General features: G+C 46.1%; 1 protein-coding gene across 1 annotated transcript; it reads left to right on the forward strand.

The window, feature by feature from the left end:
- The first annotated feature begins 7,227 nt into the window (after positions 1–7,227).
- On the forward strand, positions 7,228–18,785 carry GNPDA1 (glucosamine-6-phosphate deaminase 1). Its single transcript, XM_044225498.1, has 7 exons — positions 7,228–7,275; positions 8,167–8,296; positions 11,523–11,624; positions 13,023–13,205; positions 14,447–14,631; positions 16,262–16,436; positions 17,370–18,785. The coding sequence occupies exons 2-7, from the start codon at positions 8,173–8,175 to the stop codon at positions 17,468–17,470; spliced, it is 870 nt and encodes a 289-aa protein (XP_044081433.1). The 5' UTR covers positions 7,228–7,275; positions 8,167–8,172; the 3' UTR covers positions 17,471–18,785.
- Positions 18,786–20,134: the final 1,349 nt, after the last annotated feature.

The raw sequence follows: 20,134 nt of genomic DNA on the forward strand, positions 1-20,134 counted from the left end.
TTTGACTCTTGAAGCAGTTTCTATTATCTATTTTTTATTTCTGTATATTTGAATCCACCCCCCCCAAAACCAAAAGCAAGGATAAATTTTGTGCTGAACTTTCTGAGCAATAGTCATTTATTAAACGAGGAAAAATTCTTTTTGAAACCTTCCGCAGTAGGCAATTGTTCATTTAGTATTTTTAAAAAGGTGGTAAGCCAGATATAAACCAGCATTTGTTAACAGCTACGCATAAGAGATGTATAATTTCTTTAACTCGTATTAAGGAAATTGGTAAACAGATTTTTTTTTAATTAAGAAGAATTCAGGTTAAAATGATAAAATAATTGCAGCAGAAATGTAATGACCTTCCACACTGTATATCCTGATCACTCTTGCAGCTCAAATAACCACCTGAAGGTACTACTCCTAAAAGTGTTTTCTGGCTCCAAAATTGTAAGCAAAAACAAAGAAACACAACATAATATAACAAAACAAAAACAAAATTGCGAGCAAATTTCAAATGGTAGGATGAACTCCATTGCTATAATAAAAGTATAGAAGCTCCATTTGGCATTACAGAGATGATCAAAGATCTAAATGTCTTGCCTTATGCCATAGCCACAGTGCAAGTAATCTCAGTGCAGAAACATCTTTTCCTTTGTGCAGTATTTTTCTTGTTAAAAAAGTGTGCTAATAAGGCCATTGTAAATAGAATCTTTTCCAGACAAGACCTCAGAAACAGCAGCAAATTTATGCAGACTCTCTTAGTGAGTTCACAGTTAATCTCTCTCTCTCTCTCTCTCACACACACACACACACACACACCCCAAAGGGGCACAGAAAACTTCTGGAGGTGATGGGTATGTGTGTATTACCTTGCCTGGGGTGATGGTTCACAGGTATATGCATATGTCCAAGCTCATCAAATTACATACATTAAATACATGCAGTTTTATTGTGTATATAAAAGAGTCATTAAAAATGTCTGTACTACTTTTGTTGGAGACAATACAACCACAACTTTTGGTGGATGTTTGTATGAGGGTATAAACAATGCTTATTCAAGATGAAGCACAGCATAAGTAATTCCATGGTTGGTTATCCTGCTCATGTTCTGTATAATGCTACTCAGCAGGACCTGATGCCTTTTTACTGAGATCGAAGCAACTGTCATGAAATTACTCTCTTACTTCAGCACTGATACTGTTCTAAGTGAGCAATTTAGGATTTTTGTGATTTTATTGGCACTCAACATTCTTCATTCCTCTCACATTCAGAAACTGCTGGTTTGCTTTAGTAAACACAGTGGAGAAGATTCTCCATTCCCGTGAAGCCATGACAGGATTCTTGGATTCCAAAGAAAAGGGTTTTCTAGGGGTGCCTGGGTGGCTCAGTGGGTTAGGCCTCTGCCTTCGGCTCAGGTCATGATCCCAGGGTCCTGGGCTGGAGCTCCACTGCTTCTCCTCTCTCTGCCTGCCTGTGATCTCTCTCTGTCAGATAAATAAACAAAATCTTAAAAAAAAACCGGGGGGGGGTGGGTTTCTTCTCTAAGAAATACTCTCTAAGAAGTCAGTTGTTGAGCCAAAATTCCTGTTAGCTTTTTAAATGTTGAACAAAATGAAGTTTACTTATTTCTTGTTCATAGTTTCCGTTATCAATTTTGCAGTGGGATCCTGCAAGTTCAAAGAACAGTTGTTATGGAAGTGCTCCGTTGCTAAGGAACTTGTTGGATGTGGTGAAGAACTGATGAAAAGTTTATCCCTTTGACTATCAGAGCTATTCTTTAAAAAAAAAATCCAAAACTTATTTATTCATTTATTTTAAAGAAAGCAGGGGGAGGAGCAGAGGGCGAGGGACTAGGAGACTCCACACTGAGTGCAGAGCCCAATGTGGGGCTCAACTCCACGACCCCAAGATCATAACCCCAGCTGAAATCAAGACTAAGAGGCTCGGGGCACCTGGGTGGCTTGGTGGGTTAAGCCGCTGCCTTCGGATCGGGTCATGATCTTGGGGTCCTGGGATTGAGTCCCGCATCGGGCTCTCTGCTCAGCAGGTAGCCTGCTTCCTCCTCTCTCTCTCTTTGCCTGCCTCTCCGCCTACTTGTGATCTGTCTGTCAAATAAATAAATAAAATCTAAAAAAAAAAAAAAAAGACTAAGAGGCTCAACCGACTGAGCCACCCAGGATCCCCTCAAAGCTATTCTTCAAAGGTATATTATATATGAGCTGGGAAATAAATTTCAGCCCAAAGTGGATAATTATTTCAGCATTTGCTATGACTACATTTTGAAATGGATTTCGCCATTGAAAAATTCAATTATTTTACGTAGATGTTACTAAACGCTCTTTCAGCATGGGAACAAGTAGAATCAACATGTGCAGTACTGAAGAAAAAAGGAATAGAAATTGATGGCAATGCTCCTTTTTGTTAGTGGACACTTCACAGAGTTATTGATCGAGAGATGCAACGTAATCCGAAAGAGTGGAAAAGCAGGTTATGCTATGAAAGATGGTATTATGTCCTTCAACCAATCTCATTTGAAGAGCAATTCTTCGTGATGTGAACTCTTCGTAAGTATGCCTTCCGTATCCTAGCTCGTAATGCCAACGCTGAGCATGATTTCTCACTGGCCGAGAACAGAATAAGTTGAATATGACCACCACAGAAATCATGTTAAAATGTAAATGGAACATAGACTGTAACTTCAGGGAACTGAATAAGCAAATTCTTCAAAACAAGGAACCATTAAGGAGAGCCAAATCACCAGGGAAATATAATGAAATAAATAGGTATATAATTCAGATACTTCTAATTTATTTCAGATAAATAACAGATCTGTTTTTAGAATAACTATGTCTTGGGGCACCCAGGTGGTTCTGTGGGTTAAGGATCTAACTCTTGATTTTGGTCTTGGTCATGATCTCAGGGGTCGTGGAATCCAGCCCCGAGTCAGGCTCCACACTTAGCAGGGAGTCTGTTTAAGATTTTCTCTCTCCTTCTACTCCTCTCCCCACCCTGCATTCTTTCTCTCAAATAAATAAGTATATCCTTAAAAAAAAAAAAGAAGAAGAAGAAGAAGAAAAGGAAAGAAAGAAAGAAAAAAAAGAACAAGTGTGTTTTTTGTAATTTTTAAAATCTCAAAGTATATACTTGTAGGCAATTAGGAATAATTCAAATTTAACTGGGTGTTCCGTGTTTTTATTTTTTACATTGGTGAACACCTCAGCTGCGGCCTCTGTGCCTCCATGCTTTTGCTCCCCGATGCCTGCAGTGACATCCTCCTCTTCTTCACTGACCAAATCCTAATTCTATTTCAAGACCCATCTCAAAATGATCCCTTTAGCGAGGGCTAACTCTATGCCAGGCATTATTCTAAGCACCTTACATCTATTAAATCATGTATTCCTCCCTGAGGTAATCATTCTTCATTATAATAGTAAATACTATAAGGAAGATATTTTTTCCTTTTTTATGGATGAAGCAATAAGGGCATGGAGGAATTAAGTGACTTAGCAGAAACTACCCAATCAGCATGCAGTAGAGCTGGGATTCAAATCCAGACAGTATGGGTCTGGAGTCCATTCCACACTATGGTACCCAGGTCTGTCCCATATGCTTGCCCTCGGAACCCAGCCGCCATGTTGTGAGGAAGCCCAGGCCACAAGGAGAGGCCCTTAGGCGAGTGTTTCCGCCAACAGCCAGCATCAACCACCAGACGTGGGTAAACGAGCCTCAGGATTCCAGCTTCAGGCTTCGAGTCTTATTTCAAGGCTCTATTCACCATCTCTACTGTACCCTGTCTGAATATCTAGCATACAGAAACCAGGAGAGATCATAAAAAATAAATGGTCTTCAAAGGATTTTTTATTTTTTTAAGATTTTATTTATTTGAGACAGTGAGAGAGAGATTGAGAGAATGAATGGGAGGAGGGGCAAAGAGAGAAGCAGGCTCCCCACTGAGCAAGGAGCCCCATGCAGGACCCTGAAATCCCAGGACCCTGAGATCAGGACCTGAGCCGAAGGCAGATGCTTAACGGACCAAGCCACCCAGGCACCCTAAAGGATTTTTTAGAGCAGTTTTAGGTTCACAGCAAAATTGAGAGGAAGGTTCAGAGAATGCCTCAATGCCTCCTGTCCCCACAGACGCACAGCCTCCCGCATTGTTACCATCTCCCACCAGAGGGGGGCATGTGTGTTATTATAAATATAATAAACACTTGTTATTTGTATGATGAACCCATACTGACATGTTGTAATCAGCCAAAGCCCACTATTTTCATCAGGATTCATTCTCGTACATTCCCTGGGTTTGTACAGGTAGAGAGACACGTATTCACCCTGACAGCATCATACAGAACAGTTTCACTGTCCTAAAATTTCTCTGGGCTCCACTTATTCATGCCTTCCTCCTCCCTAACAGCTTCCTCCCCAATTACTGATCTTTCTACTCTCTAGTTTTGCCTTTTCCAGAATATTATATCGTTGGAATATTATAGCAGACATAACCTATTCAGATCAATTTCTCTCTGTGACACATCTTTGAGTTTCCTTCCTAGTCTTTTTGTGGCTTCACAGTACATTTCTCTTTGGCTCTTATTGGAGTTCCTGTTTTCAGCCACTGAGTTTTGGGATCATCTATTATGCAGCAATATAGGTAACCAAGTATCCTTCCAGAATTTCCTCTAACTAGACTCAGGGTAAAAAAAAAATTATTTATGTTTTCACTAATTCATTCACCCAATCATTAAACTTAATGGGATATATTTGGCTTCAGACATGGCTAGATCTAAGTGGTTCAAGTGATGTCATCAGGGTTCTGTGTCTCTTCTCTTGGTTCTACTTTTCTCACTGGTAGCTCTAAGCTTTCCTGGATTTTACAGCTCCCCACAATGTATCTTCCCAAAATACCATCACAAACCCTGAGGAAGACCTGAGTCATCCACTGTAATGATGAGTCATGTTTTCAACTTCAGTTACAGAAAACTCAGTACTAACAGTGGCTTAACATTTAAACCATAGGATATTTATGACTTATTTAGAAGAAGTCCAGAAGCAGGAGTCCCAGCACTGGTCAAATATCAAGGACTTATGTTCTTTCTATTCTCCACTCTATTCTTAGTCTAGTTGCCTTATGGTCATAAAATGGCTTTCCCAGCTCCAGGTATCACATCTGCCTTCAAGGCAGGAAGAAAAGGGAAGGAACACAGATAGTTTGTTTTGCAAGCATGTCACTTTTCTCAGAAAGTAGAGTATCTTCCCAGAGCCGTCTTTTGACTTCGTTGGCCAGAACTAGGTTACCTGGCCACTTCCTGGCTGAGAAGCTGGGAGAGTAGCTAACTTTCCAGAGGCTACAGTGGGAAGCAGCAAAGGAGAAGGGAGGCTGTGAGTGGCTGTTGGGTTCATATCTTCCGAGTCTGCCTAGCTCTGAATCAATCATGGCCAGGGCCATGGAGCTCTCTAATTGATTAGGCCAGAGGCTAGGACCAGCCTCACAAAACCCACGTGAACCCCAGGGCCCAAGCAGGATTTTCTGGGGCAATGTGTTTACTCACAGCAAGGATAACGAAAGAGTACGAAAACATCCATCCACAAAACAAGTGTAGAGTGTTCCACTGTAAGGATGAATCCACAATTCTTTGAATAAGTCCATTTCAGTTCTAAAATAAGAGGATGGAAGAATGGGCATAGGTAAGTTCAAACCCAGGCATGCAGTGGGAGGACCACGACGAGGCAGGAGGTTAGGGCAGAGAGTAGGTTGTAAGGAGGCCACAAGGACATACGGGGTAACCATGGCTGGCCATGAATGCCAAGCTATGCTACTGTTCCATCCAGTACTCACAACAGATACCTGAGGTCAGGATTACTTATCCCCATTTAGTTCCTGTGTTCTAGAGGAGAAAATATGGAGCTGGAGAAGTTGAGTCATTTGCTTGAGTCACTCACTCAAGAACCAGGGCTTGACTAGACCAGATCTTCCTGATTTGTCCCCTAGCTGACTCCGGACCTGCCAGGGTTAAGAGAGACCTGGAACTGGTTCCCTCCAGGAAGGGCAATGGGGGTAGGGGTGAGGGCCCCAGGCCCAATTAAAGTCGCATGAAGTCACTCTTTCTGGAATGATCTGAATGCAGTGGCTGCACACCAGGCCCCCTTATCTGCTGCGTTTGGAGATTGGGGTTGTGAAACATCTAGAGTGCCCAAGCTGGGATGAGGTTTCTGGCTGCATGGTTTTTTTTTTTTTTTTTAAATGACTAAACCAACCCTGAAGCCAAAGAACAAGTCTTAGAACTGTGGAGGGATTAGCTCCATCCCCTCATCTCATCAGGGCCTCACCAGACACCCCCTCTATCAAGCTGGGCTGGAGCTGCCCCCCACACACCGGGAGGTCCCCGGGGAGGGGTGAGACCAACATCAGAACCTGTGGAATAAGGCCACCTAGCTCCCTGGGGACGTTATGTGTGGTGTGTTCCCAGTTCTGTAAAATGTTAGGTATCTTCAGGGAAAAACAATGTGGAAATGTGGCCTAAACTCTTAGCAATGTTATCTTGGGTGGGGAGCTGGGGAGACCAGGGACCTCCCTCTTTCTCTAATATAGGCTGCTGTGAAGATTAAGATTAAAGGAAGAAAAATCCAATTACTTTTAAAGCAAAAAAGTTGTAATATTTAGGTTAAAACAATGACATCTAAAAAAGTTAAACTGAGGGGCGCCTGGGTGGCTCAGTGGGTTAAGCCGCTGCCTTCGGCTCAGGTCATGATCTCAGGGTCCTGGGATCGAGCCCCGCATCGGGCTCTCTGCTCAGCAGGGAGCCTGCATCCTCCTCTCTCTCTGCCTGCCTCTCTGCCTACTTGTGATCTCTGTCTGTCAAATAAATAAATAAAATCTTTAAAAAAGTTAAACTGAAGGCAGAGCCTGGCCCAACCCTGGAGACTCTAAGTAAGCGATTTTGCTTCTCCTTCCCCCTCCCTCCGCCCAGCACTAAGGACCTGGCTCCAGCGCCCAGGCTGGGGCACTTCATTCCTTGGGGCCACCTGGGGTCCCCAAGTCTCCGGGCTGCACAAAACCGGTCTCCAAGTCTCGCCTCCCACAGCTGCTCCCAGGCCTGCGCGCTCCTGGAGTGGAGAGGAGACGATGGCTAAGCCCACGCAGGGCAGAGTCCACCTGCGGCCAGGGCCCCGCGGACCGCCCAGCAGTCAGCCGCTCCGCTGGAGAGCGGCTCCGCGTGACCCCGGGCCACGTGACCCGCGCGGGGCGGGGCCGCCGGTACAGTTGCTGCAGCCGCGGCGGGAGGTGTCGGAGTAAGTGGGGAGCAGGGCTGGCGGGGACCCTCCTAGCGGGTGGGCGCGGGCGGGGGTCGAGGCCCTGCCCCAGGTTCCGGTCCCCAGGAGCCGGGAGCCCAGCGAGCTGCCGGGACCCCCTTTCCCGGTGCAGCGCCGGAGGGGCGATGGGATCGCCATCGTTGTCGGGAAAATACTCCTGTATCTTTCGGGGGACCCAGACGGCCACCTCCGCCTCCCACTCTGACTGATCGCAGTGAGGGGCGATTACATTAGCCCCGTGTGCACGGGGGGAAACTGAGGGTCCACAGAGCAAGGCCGGCCGCGGGAGCACCCCTCTCCAGGGCTGCAGGAGAATACACCTCTCCAGGCAAACCCCATAGGTCTCACCTGCTAGAGTGGCCCCGTATGATCCCATGACCCCTCTACTGAGGAAGAGGCCCTGGGTACAGAATATCCAGCGTGTAGTGGTGGAGAAGTGGGGAAAGAGGGTTGGGTCGAACTACTGTAGCCAACATATTGAATATTGTGTGGTTTACATGCACCCTTACTTAATATTCACCATCGTGAAGTTTGTCGGGTAGGTCCTCTTGTTCCCATTTTCACGTACGAAGAAACGGGCTAGGAGAACTTGAGTCCTTTGACCAAGGTCCTGTGGTTGGTAAATGGAGGAACTGAGATTAGAACCCCGGTCTGTCTCCCAGCAGCGCCCCCTGGTGGGTGGTGGAGGCACTTGGCCCAGTTTATTAATTCCTGTGTTAAAGGAAAGTTGGGTTCTTCCTCTTCCTTGCTCAGACACCCAGGGGAGAGGTTGTTGCTGGGTGAGAAGGGCTTCTCCCCTCTCCCCAGCCACCTGCATCCCTTTCTCCCTCCCCCTTACCACTGATTCCTGTTGTCACCTGCCCCCTACAGGACAAGATGAAGCTCATCATCCTGGACCATTATTCTCAGGCCAGCGAGTGGGCAGCCAAATACATAAGGAATCGCATCATCCAGTTTAACCCAGGGCCAGACAAGTATTTCACCCTGGGACTTCCCACTGGTGCGTTAGGGGGATGGAGAGGGTGCTGTGGATTGTCGGGGAGTGAGTGGGCATTAGGGCTTTTAGGGGTCTGGGTACTCGGCTCACTGAACCAAAGGACTTACGGGGGGGCTCTGAGGTGCTGGTGCAATGAGTGAACAACCCTGCTTCCTGAAAATGCAAAACAAGAGGACACGGCTTCCTTTATAGTTTGGTTTAGATGCTGCCTGCTCCTGAAGAGTTCTGGAGTAGAAGGGATCTTGGTTAGGCAAGAAGATTTTTAGGCTCCATTCTAAGTCAGCCCTGTCCTCAACAGGCTGTCTTGGGAGTCTAGGAGTTCTTAACAGAATTAAATCCTAATGCCTTCAGGCATACATTTTATGTAATGAATGAACTTCTGTGCGTCTGGAGTGCTGTGCGCTGAGCACCATCCTTGGGAGAATTGAGAAGATCATCCACTCAAAGCATTTTCCGTAAGGTTTAACTAGATACAGGACCTATGTGAAAAGAGATAGCGAGAGAGGGAACCTAAGCAGGGGGAGTGGGAGAGGGAGAAGCAGGTTTTGCCCCGAGCAGGGAGCCTGATGTGGGGCTGGCTGATCCTGGGATCATGACCTGAGCTGAAGGTAGATGCTCAACGCCCCAGTCTCAGTCTCTTATGAAAAAATCAGCTTGTTGCCTTCATGGGAGGATATTTCTTTTACCCCAGCTCCTCAAGGCATATGTCCTGGTTCTTTCTCTCCGAGTTTGGGGGCATTTGCCCCAGTGTCCCATTCACTAGAGCAGGGGCCTTCCAAGTTTTTCTTGAACTTTTCCAAGTTTTTCTGTGAATGGTCACATCGTTAATATTTGATGCTTCTGTGGCCATACAGCCTCTGTCACAACTACATAACTGTCCTTGTGGCTCAGAAGCAGCCGCAGACAACACATAAACCAATGTGCCTGGCCGTCTACCCATGAAACCTGATGGGCACTGAAGTCTGAGTTCATATAATTCTCGCATGTCACAAAGTCACACTCTTTATAAACTTAAGAAGTGTAAAAACCATTCTTACCTGATGGGCTGTATAAAAACAGGCAGGCTGTCCAATGTGGCCTGCGGGATGAAGTTTGCGGGCCTCTGCACTAGAGGTTTGTGGGAGCAGTATCTGCACGTATTTGCAAAACCACTAACATCCTGTTTTCTAACTGGGGAGCTTCTCTGGGTCAGAGTCTCTGCTTCTGCTGAGATCCCTCCCAAATCCCCAATTCCACGTCACCTGCACAGTCAGATCCCTGCTCCTCAGTGTGGCCTTCGGGGCCCTCTGAGACCTGGCCCCTTCCTGACTGTTATCCTTGAACCAGCACAGCATTTCCATCTGGGTTTCCTGGAACATGGCTTCCGTTAGGGGAAACACCAATCGGGGGCTCTGGGTGGAAAGCAAAAAAGCAGCTCTGGCTGACATACGCAGAAGAGGAATTTATTGGCTAGATAATGGGGAAGCTCACAGAATGGAGGGGAAAGCTGGAAGTTTGGAAGGTGGATATGACGAAGCTCAGGGGAAGTCCAGGGAGGCTGTGTGGCTCAGGCATGGCTGAGGCCCTGGCACAGGGGCAGACTGGTGATGGGGGCAGGGAGGGAACTTTGACCCACGGATGAATGCCCACCGTATGCCGAGCTCTTCTAGGTGCTGGGGATACGACAAACAAAAAAGACAAACTACCGCCTTCCTGAAGCTTAAATGATAGTAGGAGGGAGAGTTAATAAGCAAGTTACTTGACAAAATACAGAGTATATTAGATGGCGATGAGTAAAGGAAGAAAACGAAGCAGGGAGCGCGGTGGGCCGGGGATGGGGGTGGGGAGAACAGGGAGTGTTGAGGCAGGGGTGGGGCTCAGCAGTGTTACATAGGGTGGCAGGGAAGGCCCCCTGAGAAGGCGACATCTGAGTAAAAGCCAGAAGAGGTGAGAGTCATGCAGGGACCTGAAGGAACAGCTGTGAGGGCTGAGGTGGAATTGCCTGGAGCAGGATGAGGATGGGTGAGGGTGGTGACCCAGGGCCACCTTACAGAGACTTTGTTAGGACCAGTTATTACCCAGTGAAATGAGAAGTCATTAGTAGGTTTGAGAAGAGAGATCTGATTTGGGTGCGGCTTTTTTCTCTCCATCTTCTTTAATTAATTTTAAATATTCACAAAAGCTAAAAGAATAGCACAGTGCCATTTTCCTGGGCTTGCCCATTGCTGTTATTTGTCACATTTACATACACACACACATTTTTTTTTAAAGATTTTATTTATTTATTTGACAGAGAGAGATCACAAGTTGGCAGAGAGGCAGGCAGAGAGAGAGAGGAGGAAGCAGGCTCCCTGCTGAGCAGAGAGCCCAACGCGGGACTCGATCCCAGGACCCTGAGATCATGACCTGAGCCGAAGGCAGCGGCTTAACCCACTGAGCCACCCACCCCCCCCACACACATTTTTTTTTATGAGCCAGTTGAAAATAAGTCCTAAACCTGACACTTGATCTCTAAATCTTTTGGCATCTGTCTCTTCAGAACATGGACATTCTCTTACCTAACTACAATAGTTAATCACCTATTAAAAATTCATTCCATAATATCATCTGATATACAGAGATGCTAGTAACTTTTTTTCCTCATTGTCCATATTTATCTTTTATAGTCCCCCCCCAATAATCCAGTGTCCAGACTTCATGCATATTTAGTTCTTTAATCTACAGAGGTCCTCCTGCTTTTTTCCTGTGCTTTATGACCTTGACTTTTTTGAGACTCAACTCACCAGAGTATGCTGCTCCTCAGGGAAGTCTTCCCTGAACCTACAGACTTAACCTGGTCACAGCTGACATACTGCTTCATGTCCCAGTCCTAGCCAGTGAGCTCGTTCCAAATGGCTGCTGTGTCTCTCTGCCCTCTGTGTTCCTGTCATGTGACCCACTGTCTCCCATACGAGGTGCTCATGGAATAGGTCAGTGTGACGTTTACTCAGGTTACTAATTCCAGTCATTCCAGTCAGCGGTGTGCTGAGTGCTGGGATTCAGCAGCAGACAAGACATAACCCTGGCCTCCTGGAGCTTCCAGTCTAGTGGGGAGCTGGCCTTCAGAAGCACTGATGGGATGGCCTTAGGATTGGAGCACCGGGGGAGGACTTGAGATCTGCCAGGTTCTCCCTGTTGAGTAGCCCTCTTTCCTGGGAGTCCTCGGGATCTGGGAGCCGAAGGGTGTTCATGGCTGTGGCCTCTCTCACAGGGAGCACCCCAATTGGCTGCTACAAGAAGCTCATTGAGTACTATAAGAATGGAGACCTGTCGTTCAGATATGTGAAGACCTTCAACATGGATGAGTATGTGGGTGAGTCTGTCTCTTTCCAGGTCTTCCCTGATTCCCAGAGAGAAATAGGGAGGTCTCCGGGAACCAGTGATGTTTGGTGATAAGTTCAGTTAGCGAAAGCTGTCTCTTCCAGGCCTTGGTGTACTCAGCTATACAGTGTTCTGAAGGCTGACCTCAGGTCATAAGCATTATGTGATCTAACAGATACAGAAGCCTCTTGTACAGAGCAAGCGTTGTAAATATTAGACCTTCTCCCCAGCTCCATGCCATTTCTTTCTGTAACCAGTGATTACAGGTGGGATCGTCCCTCCGTGTCTGTCTGGTTGCTGTCTCAAGTGTTCATCCTCCTGCTCCCCTTTATGCCAGGCACTGGGAGAGGAGCAGAGACTAGTGTCCCTTCCAGTGCTGAAAGCTATACCTTGGTCTTCTGTCACTTCCACCTACCCGCTCCTCCCACCTGCCATCATTTTGTAAGGCTTCACTTAGAATATTTTTGTTTTCAGTTGTGGTAAATTTACCATCCAGCCGGTTTCGTATGTAGAGTTCAGCAGTGTTAAGTATATTCACAGTGTTGTGTAACTAATCTCCAGAACTTTTTCTTTCAAAACTATAATTTTTTTTAATAATGTTCAGAAGTCTTCATCTTGTAAAACTGAAACTTTCTACCGATTTGACACCAACTGCCCATGGCCCATGCTCCCAGCCCCTAGAAACCACCATTTTAGTGCTTCTGTGAATTTCACTGCTCCAGATACTTCATTTAAGTGGAATCACAGAGTATTTGTCTTTTCGTGACTGTCTCATTTCACTCAACGAAATGTCCTCAAGGTTTGTCCTTGTAGTGTGTGTCAGAATTTCCTTTTTACAGCTGACATTAAACATTCTTCATGTTTAATGAAACACTCACTCACTTGAAACTTTTTCTTCTTGGCTAAAAATCGTTTTGGGGAAGCCCTGAGATAATTGTCTCCAACCAGCTGGTATTCAAGTTGGGGTTCAGGCTAAGGGGTGTATCTGGGGATGAATGGTGGGATGGGAGGCACAGGGCAAGGGGTATACTTACTTGCTTTCCCAGATGGGCCAAGCTCTAACCCTAAGTTGTAGGCCTCCTCCAGAAACCCAGAGTGGCCCTGGCCTCCTGTCTACAGTTACTCCCTTGTGAAAAGGAGATGAAAATGAGGGGATTTCTTAGGCTCCCGGTGTATAGTCAGTGTGGCCGTCCTGCTGTCACAGGTGGTGGTGGTGGGTGGACACAGGGATCTCAGCCAGTCATGGCTGATTGCGGACTGATGCCCCAGGGCCCCTGATGGGCATTCCTCTCAAAGTGTCTGGGGGGGTCTGAGGGCATCCTGGTATCCGCCTTGGGAGGGTGGCTCTGGCTTAGCTGGGGCATGACTAAGTGTCGCCATGGTCCCATAGGCCTTCCTCGAGACCACCCGGAGAGTTACCACTCCTTCATGTGGAACAACTTCTTCAAGCACATTGACATCCTTCCAGAAAACACCCACATTCTGGATGGGAATGCACCTGACCTGCAAGCTGAGTGTGACACCTTTGAAGAGAAGATCAGAGCTGCAGGGGGGATTGAGCTGTTCGTGGGAGGTGAGATTGACACTTGGCGGCACATGTCCAGGGCAGGTGCAGGGTGCTGAGAACACATGGAAGGACAGGACAGGACCCAGGCCTGTTTCCCACCAGCTTTCTCACTGCCCTAGTAAGAGCGGAAATCATTTATTCCCCTGAGGAGGCAGGGAAGACATAGATAGGTGCCCTCTCTCCCTGCCTTGGCTGTGCTTTAGTGGCCATGTGATCTTGGACATCTCTTTCTGCACTTCCGTGCCTTGGTGGTAAAGTGAGATGCTTGGATTGGGACTCTCAAGAGTCTATTCTCTAGTCCTAAGGTTTTCTATGGATCAGTCCATGGGACTCACCTGAACAGTTAAAATCAGACTCCTATAGTTGGAGAAGATTCCTCACTCAGACCCCTCACACTGTAGATAGCCATTGAACCCCAGAGAAGTTTTGTGACTTGCCCCAGGTCAACTGGAGCAGTGGCAAGAAAGCAGGACACCCAAGGTGTCCCCTTGTCAGTTTGTGCTTTGTTCCTTCCCTGGGTGCTCCCTTATGTTTCATCTTTTGCCACCTCTGGAGCTGCCCACAGGAGTATGGCTGCCTTTTACTGCTCTAGACTTAATTCTTTTTTTTTTTTAAAGATTTTATTTATTTATTTGACAGACAAAGATCGATCACAAGTAGGCAGAGAGGCAGGCAGGGAGAGAGGAGGAAGCAGGCTTCCTGCCAAGCAGAGAGCCCGACACGGGGCTCGATCCCAGCACCCTGGGATCATGACCTGAGCCGAAGGCAGAGGCTTTATTAACCCACTGAGCCACCCAGGTGCCCCTAGACTTAATTCTTTAATTCAAGGTAGGAGGAAGAGGCTACCTTAGAGCACTCATGTTCTAAGCTTTTATAAACTTTGCAACTCCTTGTCGAGTCAGTTTTGTTATTTGCTCTATCCCAGCAGCAGGTCCCCTGACTACTGGCAGGAGAGAGAAGTTACCCTTCAGTGACCTAGGGAAGCGGAAGCTATTTGGAGTACCTTTTACTTAGTTTTCTGAGGGGTATCACAGGGTGACCAGGACGTGTGTGTACCTCAAACAGAAACGGGCAGGTGGTGGAGAAAGGAGAGGATCTTGTGCTTAAAATGTACCTGCCCAGGGTGAGTGAGAAAAGAGCTAGGATTTCAAGGGTATTATATACCCAAGGTGGGGCAGGGTAAATTGGTCTTGAACTCTTGGCTCCCTGGGACTGACAGGGCTGCCCTGGCCTTTTCTTCCTGGCAGGCATTGGCCCTGATGGACACATTGCTTTCAATGAACCGGGCTCCAGTCTGGTATCCAGAACCCGTGTGAAGACTCTAGCCATGGACACCATCCTGGCCAATGCTAGGTTCTTTGATGGTGATCTCACCAAGGTGCCCACCATGGCCCTGACGGTGGGTGTGGGCACTCTCATGGATGCTAGAGAGGTAAGCGCACCTGGAAGCCCAGGCCTTCTTTGGGGGGGCGGACTTGACTTTTTGTTGCCAACTATACAGGTACCACCTGACTACACTGTTACTAAAAATATGGCTAAAATACCAGCTAATCCTCACTGGTCCTCCCTCCTCTTTGGAGGCAACTGTTAGTCTATTCTCAGCAGAACCCTTTCCACACTGGCTGCATGGGAGGCTGCGGGCTCCCTGGCTTCTGCTTATGCGCCCCTTTGGAGCTTCTCAAGGCAGAGAGGAGCCCAGCACTACTCAACATCTGAATAGGAATTTGTCTTTGCCCAGGTCTGCTGGTTCTCTGCAGGTGGTGGAGGTCACTGTTTGAAGGGGGTTCCCTCTGCTACCCCAGGATATTTTTGGTCATGGCCTTGTGCTCGAGGAGTCATAAAAAAAAGAACTGTGATTTAAACCTAAGTGTCTAAATGCACTTTAGTGTGTTATTCCCTAGAAAGTTGGGTATCAATTTTCTGTGGTTCCAGTTTCTTTATTGTCTTTCACTAGAATTTTAAAAGCATTTGCTCTTCCTTTCAGGGGTATATTCAGTGGGAAGCAGCTACTAACATTGTAGCTTGTTTCTTTGCCCAGATCTGTAAACAAGCATCTCCATATATGAAAAAAAGCTCCCTATTTCAAGAGAACTTTTGTGAGACGAATGACATTACCAGCTTTCTCTTGGGTGACCTTGACCCAGTATCTCTGGCGGTCACTCTGCTGTGTTTGGCCTTACAGCTTAGATACACTAGGGTGTGAGGGCTTTCCCTGTCATGGGAGGATATTGGGATCTGGGGAAAGGACCTGGGTCTGGAAATCAGGACTTCTGGGATCCTGAACTAAAAGAGTTGCATTCTCTCTATGCCTCTGGTGTCTCATCTTTTAGGAGAGAAACAGTAAATCCCATTCACAACTCCATGGTATAATCGAATTACAGTGAGAGGAGACCGAGAGAGCAGACTTCCTTTACAGTCACTTTCCAGCACTTATGTTCCTGATATTTTAACTGCTGAGGGAGTCTCAATTTATTTGAACATAAAACATCACCCCAACTCCTATCAGTCAAATACTTGACATTCAAAGTGACCAGATTAAGGGGCAGCCTTTGTGGGATCAAATGTCAGGGGCCACACATATAACCATTACTGTCACTTCTGTAACCCCCAGCAGATGGTGCAGGTTGGAACCCCTATTGTTCAGACTGCACTTGTGAAAACTCACCCAGCCTAGGACCCCTTGGGACTCAGTGTCCCAACTGCTGGGATAAGAGGCATGGGCCTTTGTCTGGCATACACGTTCGTAGCCGTCATCAAAGGTACGGGGAGACACCACCACAGGGTGGCCTAGAGCGTTGACTCCAGATCAGAACTGACTTAAGCCCCTGGAGTGCATCTCCTCATCTTAGAACATGGGGATTGTGATGCTCCCAGCCTCCGGGGATCTGTGGGAAGGCGGACAGCAGTGAGCACAGTGTGCTGCAGGCTAACAACATAAAATGATCTGTTAAAAACAACAGTGCTTACAGCCAGTTGTGGTGACTGGACCAAAACTCAGGTTTCTGGACTGTGGGTCCCAGTGCTCATTCTCTTCTGTCACAGGCTTGTTTTCTGACCCCTAGGTGATGATCCTCATCACAGGTGCTCACAAGGCCTTTGCCCTATACAAGGCCATCGAGGAGGGAGTGAGCCACATGTGGACCGTATCCGCCTTCCAGCAGCATCCCCGCACAGTGTTTGTGTGTGACGAGGACGCCACCCTGGAGCTGAAAGTGAAAACGGTCAAGTATTTCAAAGGTGAGGGGAGGCAAAAGGTAGGTATGACAGTGGGCGGCCAAATTTGGGGTATGCCAGGCGTGAGAAGGGGACCTGAATTTCTTGCTCTGGCCATTTTCAGAGACAATTCTGATTTTAATAAAAACTGAACCTTAACGGTCCCAGAATACAGAGTCATTGCTCTTCCATCCATGACTGCAAAGGTCTATTTCTGGAGGCCTGTTCATTCTAAGGAGGCAAAAAGACAATGAAATGAAAAGTAGTCCGTGGGCTATGTGGTGATCTCTTGGCAGGATTGTTGAAGCTCTGGGTTTTTTTTTTTTAATCTTTCAAGGTCTCATACAGGCCTTTTCCCTCTAGGTAGGGCACTGAACTCTCATGAGGATCTCTTTCTCTTCTATTTTAAAAAAGGACACACTGCGGGGCACCTGGGTGGCTCAGTCAGTTAAGTGTCTGCCTTTGGCTCAGGTCATGATCCCATGGTGCTGGGCTCAAGCCCCGAGTCAGGCTCCCTGCTTGGTGGGGAGCCTGCTTCTCCTTTCCCTCTGCTACTCCCCCTGCTTGTGCTCTCACTGCTAAATAAATAAAGTCTTAAAATCTTAAAAATAAAATACTTAAATAAATAAAAGAAAAAGGACACACCGCTTTAAGCAAACTTAGGGGAAAACCATCATTAACGAAGCAGGCAAATTAGGAATTTATGCTTTGGTGAAAAAATTAACCTTTCAGTAGCCAACACCTCTAAAGAATGAATTTACAGAAAGCTGTGGATTCTAGCATTCATTGGGAATAATAAATTCTTTTCCTACTCTTAGTAGTTTTATCATTTGGAGCCATAGAGAAAAGATGATTTTTAGTACTAGGACAAAATTTGAGAGCTCTGAGATTACTGTTCATAATCATGGAACTCTGCCTCTACCTGCATTAACTACTTTTGTTTTTAATTTTTCACAGGTTTAATGCTTGTTCATAACAAGTTGGTGGACCCCTTGTACAGTATCAAAGAGAAAGAAACAGAGAAAAACCAGTCTTCCGAGAAACCATATGGTGATTAGCCTGTATTCATCCTAGCATTGAGTACCTCTTTAGGACAGAGCAATTCTGGAAATGGCCTTTAGGAGGACAGAATTGTATTTCTTTAATCCAGTATGGTTACTTCAGATCAATGGGTACTTATTGTTCTTGGCTATGTAGCACAGAGCCCAGTCATGAGTGTAGCTACAGGGAAAAGGACTTGTTCTGTTAACTTACTTTAATCAGAAAAAAGTCTTAGAAAAATGTACTACATAATTTTGATGTCTGCCCTACAGAGATTACGGTTTTTTAGTTTTTGTTCTGCCTTTGGCACTGTTGTCCTGTACACCACACTCCCGTCAGGAATTTCTATCATTACATACACTGATTCTCAACTAGGGGTAGTAGAGCCTTTGAAAGCCCTTTGGGTAGTAGGCCAGCCACTCATTTGAGAATCACTGTTCCAGATAAGGAACAAATTCTCAACCTTCTGTTCAGTTATAAGTGCCATGAAAAGAAAATGATTCCTTACTTTCTTTCCATAGTTGTTGTTGTTTTTTTTTTTCCTGCTCTCACAGTTGGCCTTTCCATGAACTTGGAGGACTCCTTGGGGGAGGAGGATCTGGGTGGCTAGGGCCAAAAAGAAGGCTTTTGCTGATAAACTCGGAGCCTCAAGGGGCCTAACGATGTCAAACTCCCCTCCCTCCGGGACCCTCTGGCACCTGGAGAAAGGTGGAAATCTCTTCCCCCAGAGCCCCATGTTTTTGTTCCAAGGTCTCACTGAGGCGACAGATCCTGCCACAGGGTTAATGTGTTCAGCTAAGGAGATAGGGGCCAGGGCAATAGCTCAGTTAGGCCAAAGTTTAGTCACAACACGAGTGACATGTTCTGCTGCTGCCCTGAGTGGTGAGTGCCAAGACAGCATACCAAATGCTTCTAAAGTTGCCTAATAATAGCCTTTCCCCACTTAAAATACCCTGCCCTTCCAACCTGCTCAGGTTCCTATGGCATGCTCTGTTGTTCCCAGAACATCAGCAAATACAGCCCTTTTGCCCCTTTATCCTTCACCCCTTGTTCACAACCTGAGTTTACTGCTCTGCCTTTTGACTCTCAAGCCTTCGTGGAGTGGATGCTGCCTTCCCCTCCCTATTTCTGTGCCTGTTTGAAGCTGCTGCTTCTTCTCTGGAAAGATCTTTCAGAGACCAGCTCAGGTCTCTCTTCAAGTGCTGTGTTTGGTACCAGTGTTTGGTCTTGAGCTTTTATATAATTGTGCTGTCATTCTGTCTTAGGCTGATGGATCAATGGACTTGTTTACAATGTGATGTTTTCTATTAAATCCAGTATTTTCAAATAAAATGTGTCTTTGTGGAGTTGCACCCCTGGAGGTCAAAGGGTGGTTTGGGTTGATATTTACATATTTTGGGAACAGCTGGTGAGCAAAGCTTCACATTGACTCCTCACAGCAGCTCTAAAGGAAGGCACAATCACTGGCAACTGCTGACCTCTTCAGTCATCAGGGGGGAAATAAAATAGTTCATAAAAATGAGGCACCCATGTAAAATAGAGAGCATGAACAGATGAGCAATAAATTGTGATGTTCTGGCTGTACCTGGGATCCAAACAAGGACATGGCTTCTAAAAAGAATAAGGAGACTTGTGATCAGGAGGGTTATAAAAACCACAGGGTGTGGAAAATAGGTTTAGGTGGGATTTTTTGGTTAGAAAAGTAAATACAATGAAACATCTTGGGTTAGTATAACCAACTGAGGTCCAGGTAGAAATTGGCAGAAGGGTTCAATTTTTTAATAGTTGTATTAAGAAATAACTTACATGCCCATAAAAGTCACCTATTTTGAATATAAACTCAAATGATATTTAGTCAGTCTATGGAGCTGTGCAATTTCCTACCACGTCCTTTTCCATCCTCCCAAGAGCTTCCTATTCCTACCCCAGCCTTAAGTGACCACAGATCTGCTTTGTCTCTACAATTTACCTTTTCTGGATATTTCGTATCGGTGGAATTCTACCGCATGGCATCTTGTGTGTCTGGCTTCTGTCACTAAGCATAATGTTTTTGATGCATAATGCGAATCTACTTAACATGTATGAGTATTCCCTTTTTATTGCTAAACAGTACTCTGTGGTACAGAAATACCATATTTTGTTAATCTGGTAAAGAAGAGATTACATTTTAAGTAGGTATGTTCTAGAAAAAAATTATATTAGAATGAAACGAAAAAATTCAGTCAGGACAGCTACATTGGAGATGCCTGTGTGAACTTGGGACTTTAAGAAAGATCTATTTCCCAGGCCTGTGTTTCCCTGGTGGTCCAACAGCAGTGTAATCGGGCTACAACCAGTTCTTAGGCCAGTCAAGTGGGATGTACACTCCCGAGCTGGACCAGGCCTCTGGTACTACTCAGGGCTCTGTGGAAACAGCTAATTATATTTTGGTGGGTGGGAGGGATTATAGCAGGCCTAGAATACCTTGTTGCCAAAAAATAAGGGTGCTTTTAAAAAGGCTTGAGGCAGTATTGAAAGGACAAAGCAGCCAGTTTAAGGGGGCTCCCCCTGGCCAGGTTGCGACAATGTAGTCGGTAAGGAAATATTAAATACAGCTAAGTGGAACAAGTTGAATCTATAAAACCCCAAATCTGATACCCAAAGAGGAAAAAGGTACCATGGAGTATAAATGGTATTATATT

Source organism: Neovison vison, chromosome 1, assembly GCF_020171115.1.
Source record: "Neovison vison isolate M4711 chromosome 1, ASM_NN_V1, whole genome shotgun sequence".
In the NCBI taxonomy this organism is placed as follows: domain Eukaryota; kingdom Metazoa; phylum Chordata; class Mammalia; order Carnivora; family Mustelidae; genus Neogale; species Neogale vison.